At 30.7% G+C, this 18,520-nt stretch overlaps 2 protein-coding genes across 53 annotated transcripts in view; one reads left to right on the top strand and one right to left on the bottom strand.

Moving 5' to 3' along the window:
• LOC130901072 (mucin-2-like) overlaps window positions 1-10,517 on the top strand; it is a 28,836-nt gene extending 18,319 nt beyond the window's left edge. The window contains exons 4-13 of one of the 3 annotated variants that reach the window (XM_057812158.1): window positions 1,047-1,278; window positions 2,279-2,515; window positions 4,715-5,080; window positions 5,937-6,188; window positions 7,170-7,617; window positions 7,734-7,880; window positions 7,932-8,017; window positions 8,178-8,509; window positions 8,670-8,959; window positions 9,695-10,517. In XM_057812158.1, the coding sequence (XP_057668141.1) occupies window positions 1,047-1,278; window positions 2,279-2,515; window positions 4,715-5,080; window positions 5,937-6,188; window positions 7,170-7,617; window positions 7,734-7,880; window positions 7,932-8,017; window positions 8,178-8,509; window positions 8,670-8,959; window positions 9,695-10,355 (3,051 nt within the window). In that variant the 3' untranslated portion in view covers window positions 10,356-10,517. Of the gene's footprint in view, window positions 1-1,046; window positions 1,279-2,278; window positions 2,516-4,714; window positions 5,081-5,936; window positions 6,189-7,169; window positions 7,618-7,733; window positions 8,018-8,177; window positions 8,510-8,669; window positions 8,960-9,694 lie in introns of all 3 variants that reach the window. The other 2 variants (XM_057812157.1, XM_057812159.1) reach the window with 2 other exon arrangements.
• A 3,477-nt stretch (window positions 10,518-13,994) lies between these two features.
• The window catches only part of LOC130901316 (microtubule-actin cross-linking factor 1), a 289,073-nt gene continuing 284,547 nt past the window's right edge, over window positions 13,995-18,520 (bottom strand). For 30 of the 50 annotated variants that reach the window (XM_057812591.1, XM_057812578.1, XM_057812587.1 and 27 more), the window contains 4 exons: window positions 18,261-18,353; window positions 17,566-17,607; window positions 16,366-16,434; window positions 13,995-14,809 (listed from right to left, as the gene is read on the bottom strand). In XM_057812591.1, the coding sequence (XP_057668574.1) occupies window positions 14,650-14,809; window positions 16,366-16,434; window positions 17,566-17,607; window positions 18,261-18,353 (364 nt within the window). In that variant the 3' untranslated portion in view covers window positions 13,995-14,649. The remainder of the gene's footprint in view (window positions 14,810-16,365; window positions 16,435-17,565; window positions 17,608-18,260; window positions 18,354-18,520) is intronic. The other 20 variants (XR_009060264.1, XM_057812581.1, XM_057812592.1 and 17 more) reach the window with 4 other exon arrangements.

Here is an 18,520-nt window from a genome sequence, read left to right as displayed (position 1 = left end):
GAAACATTATCTGGATAAATGATAAAAGAAAATATTGGCAATTGCGTCTGGTGAATTAAAAATTATTTTGATAAATTACTTCAGTCCATCAGAAACTACTATTTAGCACATCAAATATTTAATAAAGGCGAACAGCCAACTCCAATCGTGGACCATTTCTAAAGGGAAAATACAGAATCTGAGCGGAATTGAAAAATAAGAAAGTGCCAGGCATTGATGAAGTAAACAACTAAATAATTCAATATTTAAGTGATTTATTACTGTATTCCATTAACAAAATGCCGTCCAAATAGAAAGAAAAAAAATTCATAGCAATTTTCAAAAAAGGAGAAAAAGCCGATCCATTAAACTATCGAGGTACCGGATTTATATAGTGCTGTACAAAACTATTCAGTAATATGTCTTCAGCATAAGTTGAATATCTATAGATAAATATAACAAGCTCGAAAAATCTAAAGGGGTAAGTGAAAGGCATAAATACCAGGAATCTGGAAGAATATGATCTGGAGGAATTAATATGAGCATCAGAAACAAATTTAGAATTTGTGAAGATTGCGTAAGACCGTTATGACGTACTTGATAAAAACAAGAGCGGAAAATACAATAACAAAAAGGTTTCCAAGAAAGAGAAATTAGACAATTTCATAATATATCTTACTGTACAGAAAAAAAGTGTGGAATACATGACTTGGTAAGATGGAAAAGAAAGAAGAGAGTATGTGTGAAAGTGTCAAAGAAAAAGAACTAACTATACACATCTCAACCACCTATGAGATGGTTTGAAAGCATTTCATCGCCCCAAATGTTCCTAGCAAACCCTAGAAGATAACACCAAGTGCTGAAATGAGACATAACCTGTTTGTCCAATTTCCATATAGCTATTAAATACTGAGATTTTGATCCGCAGTGACAGTGCTTTCAATATCAAAGTTCTTTTGATTTTCATGTCCTAGTTATAATGATAACTGGAATTGAAATATTTTGCTCTCCTCTATTCATCATGAATTATTAATTCAATGTTTTATTTTCATTTAATTTTCTTCTAGGATCCCATAACTATGACACTGGATGGTTGGAGACCTATAGTAGGAACCCGTAGACAGCCTCCGGGATTCGAAACAGATTCGCGTATTCCTCAATTCAAAAAAACAAAACCAACCAAAAATTTAGAAAAAGAAAATATTAAATCCGAAAATTCTATTACAACAGTCGAACCAGAACAAATCGAAAGTTCGACAAAACCTTTGCATAATTTGAATGCAGGTCCACAAAATTACGGTAAGTCTATTATTATTATTATTATACATTTTAATTTATGCTGATTTTTCATGCAGATAAATGGGATAATTCCGTATCTGTTCAACTATAGCACAGATATTAGTTTCAGCTGCAGCAACTACATTTAAGGCGTGTTACACACATATGCATGTCGCACGGTGCGACTAACATTTTTTAATACTAGTAGCACCGTGTACGCTGCATGGTCATGGCAACGTGCTAGAGGCAAAGCCTTATTAATTACAAAGTTGCCGTGTATTGTATGATTAATATGGCTGTTTGTAGCTTTTAATGTAATTCTACATTATTAATAATTATTAACTACGTATACTAAATGTATAAATAGCACTAGCCTGTACCGTTAAGTTCGATTCAAGATTTCTCCATGCATTTTTCTACTCATTTCTGTGACTCTATTCTTTCAACTTAAAATTATACAGTATTGGGTCCCATCCAAAGCTAAGACAAATTCAATATTTGTTTGTTGGTCATTCCGAAAAGGCATTTCTAATTATTACAACTAACTATTCACATAATTTAAACTATGGTATACACTATTTAATTACAAATTACTAATAAAAAACTTTAGATATTCAAAAAATGCGCCATTTCAAGATGCACACTGCCTACAGTGCTAAAACACTGACCGATTAGTTCCTAATGGCTCTGCAGGCTGCATGAGACTATCGCACGAGCTGTACGATACAAGTCTGTATACTAGTATCAAGAAAAATACTAGTCGCACCGTGCGAGATGCATATGTGTGTAACCTGCCTAAATCTATCTGTAATCTGATAACATCTACTCTCAGCTTGGACATTTATCAACTTTATTATTGTATGAATTTGTTGATTATTATCATTTTAAGACCACAAAGCAAAGTACATTCGATTTTTGATGCTTGGTAAACTAATACTCCTGCATAAGTCGCTTTTATTAATCAGTGTTATGCAGACTCTAATAATTTCTATTCTGAAATTAATATGACACTTTTTCGTAGGGAACAAAATAGCACCGCATAGCAAATATTCTCCGCCAAAATACCAAACGCTACCTCCTGGTGCAGTCAGTTTGGGAAGACCTTCACAATATGGTTTTAGAAAGCATTCCGTACCGGCAAAACCAGCTAAAGTTGTTTCACACCTTGGACCAGCGCCGAAAAGGAAACCTCCACCTAGAGGTCCGGTAGGGGCACATAGTACAAGGAATGATGTTTTTATTAATCCAAGTGGTACAAGTGAGTTATTAATTTATACAGTAATAATATTAGCAAATAGCAATTATCTAAAAAGTATGAGAGATAAAAGTACCAATACAATATAAAATATTGGTTATAATATTTCATATGGAAATATAAATTTCGAAAAAATCTTGTGATAAACTGTAGTGTTTTTCGTTGAAATAATTATAATGAAAAAGTTCAAATTTCACATTCTGCAGCTGATAATAAGTTAAGAAAATATTCCTGGAATGGGAAAACCTTCAATCGATTATATGAATTTGCTTAGAACATTTTACCTTATTACTATCTAGTTTATCTATAAACAGCAGTAATGCGAAGCTATGTTTCCAGCTGTACCTTCACATTTCAATGTTGCTCCTGTTATGTTCATATTCCAAATTAATATGGATAATCCAATACACTAGAAGCTTCTACCACCTTACAAAAGAGATAAATCATTGATGACGCGATATTAGAAAATTGTAAATCAACAATCAATACACATTACAAAAAAATTATAAGATGGAAAGCTAAGAAATTATATGAAAATTTCAAAAATAGAAAATTTCAGAATTTCATAATTATATGGTACCCTGCTGTCCAAAACTGATTAATACATTAGGCAACCAACTTTACAATTACACAGCTCTGTTTGTAAGGCTGGATAACTCTTATCTGGCTTTGTTAATAATGATTAGACATTGTTAATTATAATTAAACTCATAAAAAACAAGCATTTTCATAATTTGATGGTCCTTCGAATATTTACAACATTCAAGGCCCTAATATTTGATGTATTTCATACTTTGATGGCCTTTGAACAATTGTAAACATCACCCGCAGTGAAGATGTTGAATGTTATATGTTTAAAGAAGGATTAAATGTTACTTTTCATATTTGGAATAAATTATATGAATATCAATAGGATTCAATGAAATAGTATATAATTCAAAAAGTTGAAAAAAATAATTAGGAAACATTTGGAACTATGTTGATGATATCAAATGGTATAATATCACAACAAATGAAAGATTTCATTAATTATGTAATCAAAATAAGTAGAAATAAATTCAATAATTATACAAATGGACAAACTAATAATTAGTCAAGAAATAATTTTTAGCAAAGGCTTAATACAAATACGAGGATGGTCCCAGAAGTACCTGGCCTGACATAGAGATGGCGGTAGTTGCTTGAAAAATACCGATGTATTAGAAAGTACACAATCTCTACAGCATACGTTGTTTAGTATTTGTTTGGCAGCCATCAATAGTGAACGTTTTCAGTGATATTGTAAACATGGAAAAAATTGAAAATTTTTATGTGATACTATACTTTTATTTGAAAGGCATTAGCCCAATCAATATAAAAACTGAACTAAAAACTGAACTAGATTGTACTCTGGGTGAGACTATTCCTTCGATGTCAACAGTAATTGGATAACAGAATTTAAATGAGACCGTACGACCTGCGAAGACCAGCATCGCAGTGATCGACCAAATGAGGTGACGACTCCAGAAATGTTTAAGAAAATCCTCAAATCGGTACTGAATGATCGTCGACTGAAAGTGCGCGAGCTAGTAGATATAGTAGGTATTCCAAAAAGTGCGTCGTGAAGATGTTTTCATGGAGTGTTTGGCAATGTTTCACAAAAGTTGGAGCTTCACACTCGAAACAAAAGAACAATCAAAACAATGAAGTAAAAAAGAGAACCGGCTTCAAAGAAGGCAAAGACCGTTCTGTTTACAGGCAAGGTCATGATGTCTGTTTTCTAGGATCCGTTTTAAGTGAACTTATCGCAAAGTTTGACCGAAGAAATGAAGCAAAAACAGCTGCATTTGGCTATGAAGAAGCTCTCACTTCCATTATTGCAATGGCCAAAATTAATGAATTCAAGGATTATTTCTGTTGCCAGATTTGAAAAAATGGCTCAATGGTCAAAGATCTTCCAACAATGAGGAGGTGATGTCGGCAGTTAATGGCTATTATAAGAAGCTTGACGATTCTTATTATAAATAGTATTTCTAACATTTCAAACAAGGAACTCATAATATAGAGAATTAAAAATGAAGAATGAACTGGAACAGTCAGTAGAAGTATCATACATAGTTCCACACAAAAGTTTTTTGTTACCAATAGACAAAATATTTTTGTCTTTACATATATTTGGAAAATAATGCAAAGAAACTAATTAATGTTGTTGTTTTGTTCTAGTAACATCATATCCATTTATAAAAACAGGTTTAAACAATGTGCGAACAAGAGAAACACAAGGTATAGGACTATTTGGTACTCAAAACCATTTCACTGTCAACCAACCCAATTCTCATATTGAAATCAACCGTTTCCCATCACCAAATGAAAACGTTTTCCAGCAATACAAAAGTCCTGGAGTATCTTATCATCTACCAAAATTGAAAATTGGGCAAGGTGATGAATATAGTAGAAATTTGGTACCACCGCCGCCTTCTAGAAATCCAGCTGCTGAAAAAGAAAAGCTGAAGAATTCCAAATTTCCAATATTTAAGGATAATACAGCTTCAGTGTCAGATCCTGTTTATGAAATACATGAAAGTTTTGGTAAGTGAACAGGAACTTTAACCTAAAGTTTCTCAAATCTGATATATCAATCATTAATCACTACTCATAAGCCAATTATGGTCGATTATCTTTTGCAACTCAATTTGATACTATTCAATCTTCACATACCATGTAATACAACAACTTATGAGTTCGTAGGGTAAATAAAAGTACTCAATCAATAATCCTATTCCAGAATAACACAAAGTGTTAACCACTGTATAATATTTTGCTTAGGTAAAACCTCTGATATTGAAATCTCTAGGTAGACTTTTTAGTAGGTGTCAGTCCAAGAAGTGGATGAAATTAAAGCACTAATAAAGTGTTTGGAGTATAATTAACAAAATACATTAACTCCATTGGTTCTAACATTATTAAAGGGTACAATTTAAATATAGAATATACCAATGCAAAAGAGAGTTTAATCTAATTGTTTGATTCAGAATTAGTAATATATGTCTTTCTTCCCTCTTGATTTGGAATCCAGGACATTTTTTTGCAATAAAAAGCCAGTATGTTGGTTATGTATAAATTTTTTACCACTATATACAAAAACTTTTGCCCAGAATATATAACGCTTAGAAAATAAACTTAATTGTTTTTAAAAAAAATTTAATCCTAACCTGTTAAGCCAAAGTTACTGCTCAGAGATATAAGGTTTAGTTGTGTTAGTCAGTTTAACCTAATTAGGATAAATTTAATTTTTATTTATAAAATTTGCTGATCATTTTCATCAAAAAATTTACTTCCCCTTCCACTTTGGCCACCGGGTACCTAAAAAATACAAAAAAAAATTTCAAGGTCAATAATCTATTTCTCACTCTGCAAAAATGTAACAGACACTATTCCATTACAGGTGTGCAAACCCCCCAAATTCAAGAAAATTTAATCCCAGCTTCTGTTAACAATAACCGCAACTTTTCTTTACACCAACAAATTGAAAATCCCTTAGTGGATATACAAGTTACTAAAGAAAATTTAAAAGTATTTCATAGTACATCACACAATAGATTTAATCCAAGTGGTCCCGATTATGTTGACTATGATTACTATAATTTGCCTACTTCTGGGCAACCTACTAAGCTACAAACCTATGAAGTTACTGAAGGTAAGTAATCATTCAACTCATAATGTTGAGTTAATTGTAGTGTAGCGGATCAACTTTTTCTTTATATATCAGTTTATAAAAACAACAAGATGGTAGTTTGTAACTAATGTCTTCAATTATAGAACATTGCACCAATTCCACAGATATTAATAATTAACCAAGCGCGATTTAAGTCCAATATTTTTCAATACTTTATATCGAAAGCACTCAACATCATCATCATCTAGCCTTTCAAACCTTTGGATTATGGCTAACACTTATAGCGCTTTAAAATCCTTTTTTGAGGTGAATTACTCCTCGTTTTCTATTTTTGTTTATAATTTTTCGTTCCTTCGGTTCCGGCATTTTGTTTTCCAGTTCTCTATATTAAGTGCTCTTATGTAATCCTCTATTTCGTTTCTCCAAGTCTTTCTCGGCCTGCCTCTTCTCCTAGGCTACTATTCTTTTGTTCATTTCAGTTGGTTTTCTTCTCATTATATGCCCAGCCCAATTGAGTCTTTGTCCTTCTATGTATCTCACTATATTTTCCTTGTCCAGCTCTTTCTTTATTCCTTCATTTTTTTTGCTCTACTTTCTCCCTCCTGTATTATGATTGTACCTGTTATATGTTGGTAAACTGGTAAACAAAATCAAACGAAACTAAAATAGATTAATCTATCCATCCATCGACTGAGACAATTTTTTTAAAACCCGTTTTATGATTAATAACAAATAGGTATTGACAGTAGAAAGTTAAGTAAAAATACTATTTGAATATGTAATTAGGTTTCTGACATTCTTGATTTTATTAATGAAATAATGAAGGTATGTTATGAAGTAGAATAGATGTAATAAGAAAATACGAGTGTCAAGTAGAAACAGAGCCTATAGAAAGAAGCAGAAGAATCAATCCAGCCTCACCATAAAATAATCTTCAATCATTTCACTCATTCAAAAAGTTTTTTCGAACGGTAATACGTGATAATTAATTTTCTTTTATAGGAAAATGGCAAGACAATCTCAATCCTTACACATTCAATTACATCAAAGCAAAGGATTCAATTCACAATATCAAAGATGTTAGACCCCATTCAACTGCTACTCAAATTACCAATGAACCAGTAGTTGAATTCAATCTTCCACCCTTCCTGCCTACTCCTTACGTACCTGATCCGATTTATCCAACTTCCGCTACTCAAAGTGAAGCTTCAACGGTATTTTCGCAAGTGAGTCAAAAGATGAACAAGTACAAAAACGCTGCTTTAAACAACAATCCACTATTTTTTGATATCAAAGAAGTATCAACGCATTATCCAATTTTGGGAAAACCTTCGTTTATAGATGATGACCAAACAGCAAATCCCGCGAAAGAAAATGAAATCGTCGATGAAGTAACTACACCAAGAGAAGAAATTACTACAAAGAAAAGAAGAAGGAGACCGCAGCCAAGGTTTGGTTATTACTTTTATAGAATGTACTCTCATTATTATTCGATTCCTTGATATTTTTCTAATTTTATAATTTTTATGAAAATGTTTACTTATTTAAATACAATTATTTATCTAGAAGGCCAGTTTCTACAACAACAACAACAACCACTACAACAACAGAAGAACCTCCAATTACTGAAGTATATCAAATCAAAAGTCAAGAAGATATAATTCCGGAGACAGAAAAGCCTCTACCAAAACGTATACGTCAACGTCCAAATAGGTATAAACATCTTTCTGGTAGTAGTTCGATAAATCAAGAGAGTTCACTTAGGTACAGAACTACTACACCTGTTGCTCAATACGAAGAAAACAATGAAGAGAAACGTACGAGAGGTAGAAACCGATATAGACAGAGAGGTAACAGTATTACATACAATTTATCCCTTATATGATATAATTAATATTATATTGTCGAATTTTAATCATTGTATATTGTGTATTCAATCCTCTGATTTATTTTTGTAAATATAGATTCAGTTTTAATAAATTCAATATAACAAATATTTATCAATTTTAGGCAGCGGAAATAAAGATTCGACCGAGTTACAGAAGCCCGTTAATAGAAAACGTACACGTCCAACTACTACAGAAATGCCTGCCAATCACAAAATAATGGAAAAGGAAAAAGTGAACAAACCGGAAACAGTTAGACATGATTCGAGATATTCCCAAAAACTTGATGTCGAAACTACAACCAAAGAACAAAGGATAATCGATTATGAAGAAAATAATATGAGTGATGAAAACATGAGCGAAGAAATTTATGAAAGTACACCTAACGCCAACTTCATTGACGATATTGGACTCAAAGTTATAAGAACGACGACTCCTCCTGATGAAACCACTTTAGTAAGTAGTATTTCATGTTTATCAACATAAAATTGGAAAAAAGAGTTTCCTTTCATAATATAATGAAATGTTGACTTTAAAATCATGAATATAAAGGTTAATTTCAGATAAATATATGGAGAAGTAACCGGATTTGATTTATTTCGCTAACTTTTTTCAGATAAATAATGAAATTGAATTATCGACACCTTCTTCACAATCACAAAATAATCAAGATTCATTGATTGAGACAACTCTTGCAACTATAATACCTACTTCGACCACCACAGAATCCAAAACGACTGTTAAACATAATAGAATTAAAACCAGACCAGCCAGTTTAAAAACGTCAAACAGGCCAAGATTCAGCGTTAAGGATTACAGACAGAGATTAAATCAACATACGACCTCAAGTACACCTCCTAGTACAACTGACATATTGAAAGCTATGCCTGAAGTACCGAGAATCAGGTGAGTTGAAGTTTTCAATATAAAATCTGTAGATTTGCTTTGGAAGGATCCAGTCTGTACCAAAAACTTTTATTAATTTTACTAAATACATAATTGACTGCATATGTTATTGAGCAACGTAATATTTATTATGCTGGACTAATTTGTCTGGTTTAATAATTCAAGCTTTCTCACAGAAACTCTCATTAACCGATTTCAAGCGAATGACCTGGTCATTATTGGTAATTACCAATAATAACCAACTATATTCAAGCGCTTCTGGTTATTGTTGGTTATTATATCATGACGTCATAAATTATACTTTCAACGTCACTGTTTTGAACCGCAAATGACCATACTCGGCAGTTAAGTTAAACTTGTAGTTATTGAAGAACTGAGGTGAAGAAAATATATCGATAGCCTCTTTTATAACTTTAATTCGACGTTAGTTCACAACCATTTGTTGAACTTTTTCGATGTCATCTCTTGGTGCAGTTTTTGTCCGTCCCGAGAGTTCCTCGTCAGTCATGGTGATAAGACATGGTTTTTATTCAAAGGCTCAAAATTTTACGATTATAAAGTATGGTTAGGTCTCCATACAGTGTCCAACAACCATTTCATTTGTGTAGGTTCAAAAATAAATATTTAATGATAGCTCTATAGTCAATTTTTTCCATTTTAGTGTTCTCTCCTTATTAACAATTTAGTAAGAATCTTGTTTAATCATTAAACATAATTTATCTTACTGTTTCACAGATTTCCAGCCAGATTAAGAACAAGACCGACTCAGTATTCTACGACAACCCCCGCTCCACCTCCAGAGGAAACAACCACTGAAATATTACTGCGTCGAAGATTCAAGCCGAAAGATCCAAGACATACTGTCGCTACGGAGTCTACTAATATTATCCCAGAAACAAACGTGAAATCGGTTAATACAAGATTAAGACCATTTGATAGACAGAAAATCAATGCAGAATTAACAACAAAATCAACCGTAGAAGATTCTAAAGTTAAAGCATCAATAAAATCTAGTTTATATTCCAATAGAAGACGACCATCTATTGGTATAAGAAAAATAAACAAAACGGAGGACGCTATCATCAAAGATAAACAAGAAGAAAAAATCGACGAAGAAAAAGATGACGCAGAACTAACGACAGAGTACCAGTCAGTGAAAATCAGTACAACGGAAATTTCTCCAACTACTACCATCGATATTAACGAAAATGATTATTCGCAGAGAGTATCAGAATTAACGTCTTCATTTAAAGAATATGAAACTCCTGGATTATTTAAAAATGTAGCACCGATAAGTAGGAGAGTTCCTAATTATTTCACGTTATCTACCGAAGATCCTATTTTACCAATTGAAGCTTTTTTCCCCGGTATTAATGAGAAGGATAAGGAAACGTGAAATAGTCTAATAGTAGTATGAATTTTGGACTGAAAATGTAATATTAGTGAATAGTAGGTACACATTTATGAACTTCAATATGGTTTATTCATATTTATTTCATCCCATGATTCAACTCTTGTTTATACATACCAATAACATCTTTTATAACTCTATATTTGATCGTATGAGAATTTTTATAGGTTGAAATTAATATTATTTACTTGTATTGTATTATTTATGTTGTAAAGTTTTTACAAAGATTTTGATCTTTTCAAATAATTAATCTTAAGAAACTGTGAATTATTATGAAAGGCTGTAAGACTTTAATGTATAATTATTTTTTTCTTCTACAAAGATTCCTTAAAATTTCTTAAGAGCATTTCGACATATGCAATTCAAAACTTTTCAATCATAATTATAATTATATATGAATTCAACACTAACGATCATTTAGTAAACTTAAAAGTGTGACCTTGACTTAAAAAGTATTATATGCAGAGTTTATTTCATAAATCCTCTCTAGGTACTTCATTATATTAAACTCTACAAAATTAGATCTTCTCAAATGTTTGCAATAAAACCTTTTTTACATGTCGAAGCCCTTGTTGCTGCTTTTCTTCCAAGTGGGATGTAGACTCTATGGTATCTTCATAATCAATCATTTATGAACAATTTTTTTGATATTATACTGACGAAATTTCAACTCGAATAAAGAATGAACGCGAGCATGACGTGCTCTAGACGTTCATAAATGTCAAAGATAGAAAAACTTTGATAACGCAGACAATAATCGTGCTCTTGACGGCGAAGTTAACCAATTTTCTACTTTTTACGCGTCGATCGTCGCTTAACATCAAAAACATAACCTCACTTTTCTAATGTAGATTGTAGTTGCAAATACCCTGAAAAATGACTTCTCTGAGTAAAAAGCTGATTTATACATACTCATGGGTGTTTATTTAACACGGCTGGGTACAAGAAAACTAGAATTTGGTAGAATAAAAGGAAACATTATCCCATTTGAAAATTCTATGAAACCCCGATTAATTCGTCTGCATCTATTCCGTTCAATTTAAAATGTCGTAGTAAAGTAAGGGTCTCACCCACCAACGCCGTGTCAAATTTCGCTCCATATATATTTCTCTACACATTTCATACGGTTATAATACATTATAAATAATTCAAAATCGTTGATCACTGTTCAAATTTCTCAATATACCTACATGCTTTTTTAATGTTATACTTACTAGAAAACCAACGTCATGTTCGCATTAATTCTGTACATTTCTTAACATGATAACTACCAACAAGCAGATTGTTTAAAATTCACTGGCCTTGCATTTAAATAAAAATCAACAAAACCAATTTATTTCTTTTTAGTAAAGAAAAGAAGGCTTGAAAGAAACACTGCGCTAGTAAGTTCCAAAAACGACCCAGTAGCAAAGTGGTATTTTATGGAATGAAAACCAGCCATGATCTCCTAGGCATGTTGGAGTAAATATTATCATCAGATTTATTAAAAAAATTCCCTTTATAAAATCGTCTTAATACTTCTCGAGTTTTATACTTTCTCCTTATTACAACTGTAGTTGGCAAATAAAACGAATACACCAGTGTTGTGTAAGATACAAAAATATATTTTGAGCCTCTTATTACTACCACAGTTGTTGAAAATTATATAAATTTTTTACAGTTACCTTCGTAATTCTTAAAAAATCTACAAAATTATTTATTCCTAAATTTGCCAATATGATCAAATTTTCTTCAACTTATACCAGTGCGGATTTCCTAACCTAACAGGTAATCATTTATTGTCTATCAAGCTGTTATAATGGTTAACTGTACTGTAATTATCAATCTTATGTTTATTAGTTGAATGTTTCATAATCTACATTATATGAAAGGTTTGACTTTGACTCTTTTCTTTAATTTTAATTGTCTATTTATTTATAAAACTATTTATTTAAATTTTTGTAATATATAGTAAATTGTTGTATAAGAATTATTTTGTAATATAATTTTCATTCCAATTATGTTTTTATTTGTTAATAGTATTGTATAACTAGATATAATTTAACCCATACATTAAAAACTTCCTTCCTCAATGGAATATCGACAACACATTATCTGGTAAAAAAGAAATCTAGGGCACATATTTAGTTTTAAAACATTTGCAATGTGTTTTTAGTTTCCTATTTGGTTAGCTTATGTTAGGTGTTGAGTGGTATTGAGGTAACCTTAGATTGCCAACTATACTGTTTTAAACAGTATCATACAGTTTTTTACTAAATTATACTTTTTACCGTTGAACAAAAGGAAAGTATACAAAATACTGTTTTCAGCATCAAAATGCAAACACATTATTATGTGTTATACTTACACGCTCACACAAGTTTGTTTTTATTTAGTCAGAGGGCGCTCAGTGCAGAAGAGTGGGTCAAGGGACAGTGTAACAGATAGGTCACCATATTACCAGCTTAGGCGCCAAATTCAAATAGCGTGTTAAATGCATTTGAACTCGGAAATGTATAAAACCTAAATCGAAATAAGTCAAAGTAGGTTTACCCTAAATAAGTCAATTAGCCAATTGAGAGAACTCAAAAGATTTAATTTTTGAATATTTTTTTAAAAACGTGTGCCACATGTCTAAAATTATTTGTTTAGAAATAATGATGCAGTTTTTGGCACATAAATTGTTTCATCCGAAAATTTTGTTATTCAGGGAATTTGGAGTAGTCGGATAAAATGATAATTCCTGTGAAAACTAATCATTTTTATTGAAAAATTTTATTTTTATAAAAGTAAATCCCAAATACAATAATAAAATAATTGTATGAAAAATCAAAAGTATTACAAATAAAAATTGTAAAATGGTAAAAATTTATTTTTAAAAATATTGATTTTGTTGAATAAATATAAAAACTAGAAGTAAAAATAATATTTTCTTTTTCAATTATGTCACTAAACTAAATCACCGGTAGTATCACTAATTTGTTTTGAAAATATAGTAGGAAGAGCGTTACTTTTCATTTTCTTCTAATTATCTACTCTGACTTTCCTCCTTTGATAACTATCAAAATGAAGCTATAAAAAATAAGTTCTTTCAATATTGGACATCAAGTAAAAAATAAAAGATAACATAGTACAGTATCATCATATTTTCATTTTTAAACCCGCATACAGCAGCTGAATCTCCAGGAGTCCATTTAGGATATTTTCCACAAAGTTGTACACAATTTATTCTCCACGATTCTGTTTGGATTCCTTGGAAACTAGCACATCTTCAAATTAACTCCATTCTTATATTCACATACAGGAGCATAACACTTTGGTAATTTATACAAATATTTTATGCTAACAGTACAATATCAATTTTTACTCAATCAAATTTGGTCACGTTTGAGTAAGTTAGGGTAATGAATATGGCGGAACGAAAGAAAGCGACTAAGCATCTGCCACTCTGTCACTCTGTCACTCGATCCACTGTAAATGCACAAAACTCGAGTTTCTGAACGAATCTTTCTCAAAGTCAAGTTTCGACGGTTCAATCAAAATATCACACGATACAAAAAAATACAATACTTCCGACGTTTTGATTTTAAGTTCAATCATTGAAAAGGGTGTTGGATTTGAAAAAAAGTAATAAAACTAAAATAGTAATAATAAAAATTTAGGTTTTTATTAAATAACAAGAATCGTAGTTAAATAATACAAAAGCGTTACATATAAATAAGTTACAATATGTTTACCCCTTGTACTGGCGATTACAAGAGGTAAACATGGAAAAGTGGTAATCACACTCTCTTCTCGTATTATATATGAAAGAGTAGTATGCAGTGTTTGGCTTTAAGGGTATTAATAAAAATAAAATCAATAAAGCAGGTTAGAAAAATTAGTAAACCTTAAAAAAGAAATTTAAAAAAATGGTCCCTTTTGCCAATATATAAATTAATTTACCAATACACAATAGTTACTCCAAATCACAAAAACATACCTCATCACTCAATTTTATTCTTATAGATATGGCAACTTAAAAAATTGAAATTTTCATATTACAGAAAAAATAAATAAATCCTCTTTTTTGACTTAAAAACTAATTATTTTAGTAAAGAGTGCTGTTAAACTTTTTATACCAAAAAATTCCAACCATATCTTTTCTTCAACAAAGGTTTGACTTTGTCAAACAAAAAATTAAAGTAAATATTTTACATTTATACAAAAATATGAACATTTTTCAGCTTCTTAACATAACATGTCAGTCATTTAAGTTTTTATTTTATTATTTTTTTCTGGAATAGTTAAAGAGAGTAAATTATAACCTAAATGGTTCCCGATCGGAAATTGAAGTTGGTTTCCTTCGGGTTTGGCCGGTGGGAGTTTCTGTTCCACTTGTAGGACGTTTCAGTAATTTTGAGACTGCTGTTTGTTGGTCTGGATGAACGGGAGTATTGGAACCTGACGGTGTTCTTGTTCTAAACAATAAAAATATACAAGTTTCATTAATTTCTTAATTCTTAAAATTTAAAATATGTATTTTTGAATAAATGGGGGTACAATCTACGTGGAGCAAAATAATAGTTCAAAGAATTTTTTGTGAACTACAGTTTTATTAAGAAGTTAAAGATATATAGAGTAATTAATTCTAGTAAAAATGGCCGTTTCAATGCTTAGCAATTGATAGCTCCTTTCTTTTAGATTGTCGTTTTAATAATATACTCGTAATAGCGACCTTATTTCAAAGAAATTTTAATGCAGTATTGAAAAAAGATCAGACATTACATTACATTTGAACCTTAAACTTGATAGACATTCTGAACACACTGTTTACACTACCACTACACCAACACTCATAATTACACTGTCTGGCGCACGTTTCGATAACCAACTTATCGTCTTCAGAGACTGAGTTTACCTTCAGTGTAATTGTGATTGTTGGTGTAATGGTAGTGTAAATAGTATGTTCAGTATAAATATCACCAACGGTTCCAAAAATTCCAACTTAGTTTATGGATAAATCTTATGGAAATAAGTTATTTTATTGATATTATACCAATTGTCATTTTATTTGTAACTTCTGTTATATGCTTTTCTAAAGAGACGATTGTACTTATTTTTTTGTTTTTTTTTTTATTTTAACTTTAAATACTATCATTTGCTCCTTCAGCAAACTGGATGTGCCTCTTATATAATATTGCAGTTTTATATAAAAATCAACTAAACATATGTACGGGAAATCTACCAAACGCAAAACTACAGATACATCCAAATAATTTATCTTCATCATCTTAAAGAAGCTAGCGTCTTTTGAAGATAGTGCTGTTGAGCATATCTCAAAAAACTGCTACTCATAAAAGAGAAAGAACTTTCGGATAGAAGTAAATTAAATTAGATGGAGATAACATCTACAGAGGTTTCTCGTCATCCTGTTTGTGAAACTGTATATCTTGGAAAAATTTATTAGAGGTTGAGGAAAGAGAGAGAGAGCGAGATTCGTTGGATAGAATTTGGTTAGGTTAGGTTAGATTAGATTAGATTACGTTAAGTTTGGAGGACGGTTTGTTGGAGTGGGCCTTGATATAGCAATTGCTCCTCTGCAGGGCTGGGGTTGTGGTGGTTGCGTGGGGCTGTGTTTGCTAACTTTTGGAGGAGAGAAAGTGGAGATTTAGGATTTTTGGCTAGAAGAAAATGAAAAGAGAGCTTGTAAGTGAAAACGGAATTTTACTTAATTCTTTTTTATTTTTTGGAAAATTTTATTCATTTGTTTTGATTGTTGAAAATGTTTCTTGTTTATTTTAAATTTAAAAGGGTACAGGCGGGAACAGCTGCGGCTGCGTTATTTCCTATCGTCGGCCATTTGGCTGGGGAACCGGTTCATCAGAGGTTGAGGTGCGGAAATTAACCAGGCATTGAAACGGTTTTAGTTAATATGAGTACTTGTAGGGAAAATATAAAAAATCATACAAAAAATGCAATTACATACAATTCGTGCATACACAACAAATTATTATAAAAAATGTTAATGCATTACCTAGAGGCTGTCCTTAGCGTTGGGGCAACGCCTATTGTCACTTGTTTTACTTTGCTTGAACTTGCGCTCCTTTCAAAAAAATCAAACATACAAGCAAGTTAGTTTTTGTTAAAATTGTTACGCAAAAATAAAATTAAAACGATGTGTAGCTATCAGAAATATTAAGATTATTGAAGTACTATAAGTCATTTATCTAATTAATTCTTTTTACTTGTATCATCTATATTTATTGAATATATATTTATTCCTAGTCAGTGTCTAATGAACCCTCAAGTAATTTGAAATGAATCCAGGATTTAGCAATTTTTTGAAATTCTAGAAGGTCAAATTTTCTATGTTTGTTACAAAAGCAGCATCTTCACAATATATTTGAAATTTTTTAGACGTAACATTTAATATTTCTGATAAAATACTGTACATACAATCAAAGCAAAATATCAGACTTACGAGCCATGCAATTTTCATTATTATAAAAATATCTAAAAAACCTTAATTTTATCAACAGTAACATAATTTAGAGCTTATTAAATAATTATAAAACACAGAAGAGAGACACATTTTAGAAGAAAAATATGTACCCTACCGTACTGAATGATAATGCAGCTAAAAAGCTTTATGTTTTTATTTACTAATTTAAAATGTAGTGAATGTAAATATTTTTATCTACTAGTGAATGAAGAAACATACTTCAAGCAGTATTGTGTAAAAAACGTATTATTAAGGTCCCCGAAGTGTAGTGGCTAAAGTACGAGGCTCACGAGCGGGAGGTCCCAGATTCAAGTCACCATTCCTTATTCTTCTACTATTTTTAGGTGACATTCATACATGTCGAAGGGAAGAATTAACAAATTTAATAACACAAATTCGTATATTGTTTTCTTAATTTGTTCTCAGCTCTTGATTAAAATGTTCCACATATTAATAAATGTATATGTTTTATAATGAAAATTACCATTAAACTTCTGTGTTTTAATAAAATTTTCGCCAGTAGAATAAATATTGTATACAATTCGTGTGTAAAGGCCATTTCACGCACCTGTTGAATAAATAACTATTTCTTCAACTATGTTACTGTTTTCAATTTATAAACATACTGGTACAAGTTATACTTGTGTATATAGTATTTACTGTGCTACAAACATGCAACTTTGTCTTAATATAGGGATAATGACACCTTATTTCGAATATGTAACATGTTACCTAATAAGTCGTGGAATTCTTGTTCTACTTGATGACGATTTTCTGTTTTGTTAGTAAAGCATAGAAAACAATAAGTTAGTCACACATTCAATTTAAAAGAATAATTAAAAGCAAGTAGCTTCATTCGAAGGGGTTCGATGATTTCGATCTCAATTACTTGAATTACTTGCAAAATGTTAATAAGTACATCCTGATTTTAGTAGAATTTCTGAAATTTTTCCTGATATTCCCACTTAATAAACTGTTTCCTTCAACTGTATAAACAATTATGATTACACTGTATGATGCTCGTGTTAATCAAATTATCTTCAGAAACTAAGATAAACCGGTAAAAGTTAGTAAAGTTAGTTAGTGATAATAAACATTGTAATTGATTAAACTAATATAGATTTAGTTATATTTTATTATACTTATAGTACTCAGGTTTATAAAATCATTTTCATAAAAAAAACTGATCAAAGGTGAAATTACTAAAAACAGAATACATTCCCATTTTGCAAATAACATAAACAGTAATTTTTTTTATTTTAGATTATATTTTATTTTAGATTATATTTTAATTGAAATGATTTTTGAATTGAATTTATTTGGAAATAAATATAATCATAAACAAAAGCTTGTTTTATTACTGATAAAATGTTTTAAAACCTAAAAACACGAACAACTTAAAGCATGCTGTTAAAACAATAAATTACCCAGAAGAAAAAGTCATGGAGCAAGAACTTGAAGTAGAGGGCGAATCAGGGTCAATTTCTTCACTTTTTCCTTTATATATCGGTATGCGAGACCTTTTGTAATTATTACATATAGTTAAAACTCAATAATGCAAATATATTATGTAGGTGATATATTTTAGTATATAGGTATATGTTTATTGCATGTTGATTAACGAATTGGCATAGAGAAACTGTAAAAGCAGAGGGTTTTATGTTTTTAAATGATTTATATCACTTCC

Source organism: Diorhabda carinulata, chromosome X, assembly GCF_026250575.1.
Source record: "Diorhabda carinulata isolate Delta chromosome X, icDioCari1.1, whole genome shotgun sequence".
NCBI classification, from domain to species: Eukaryota; Metazoa; Arthropoda; class Insecta; order Coleoptera; family Chrysomelidae; genus Diorhabda; species Diorhabda carinulata.
This window is presented reverse-complemented; position numbering and strand designations above follow the sequence as displayed.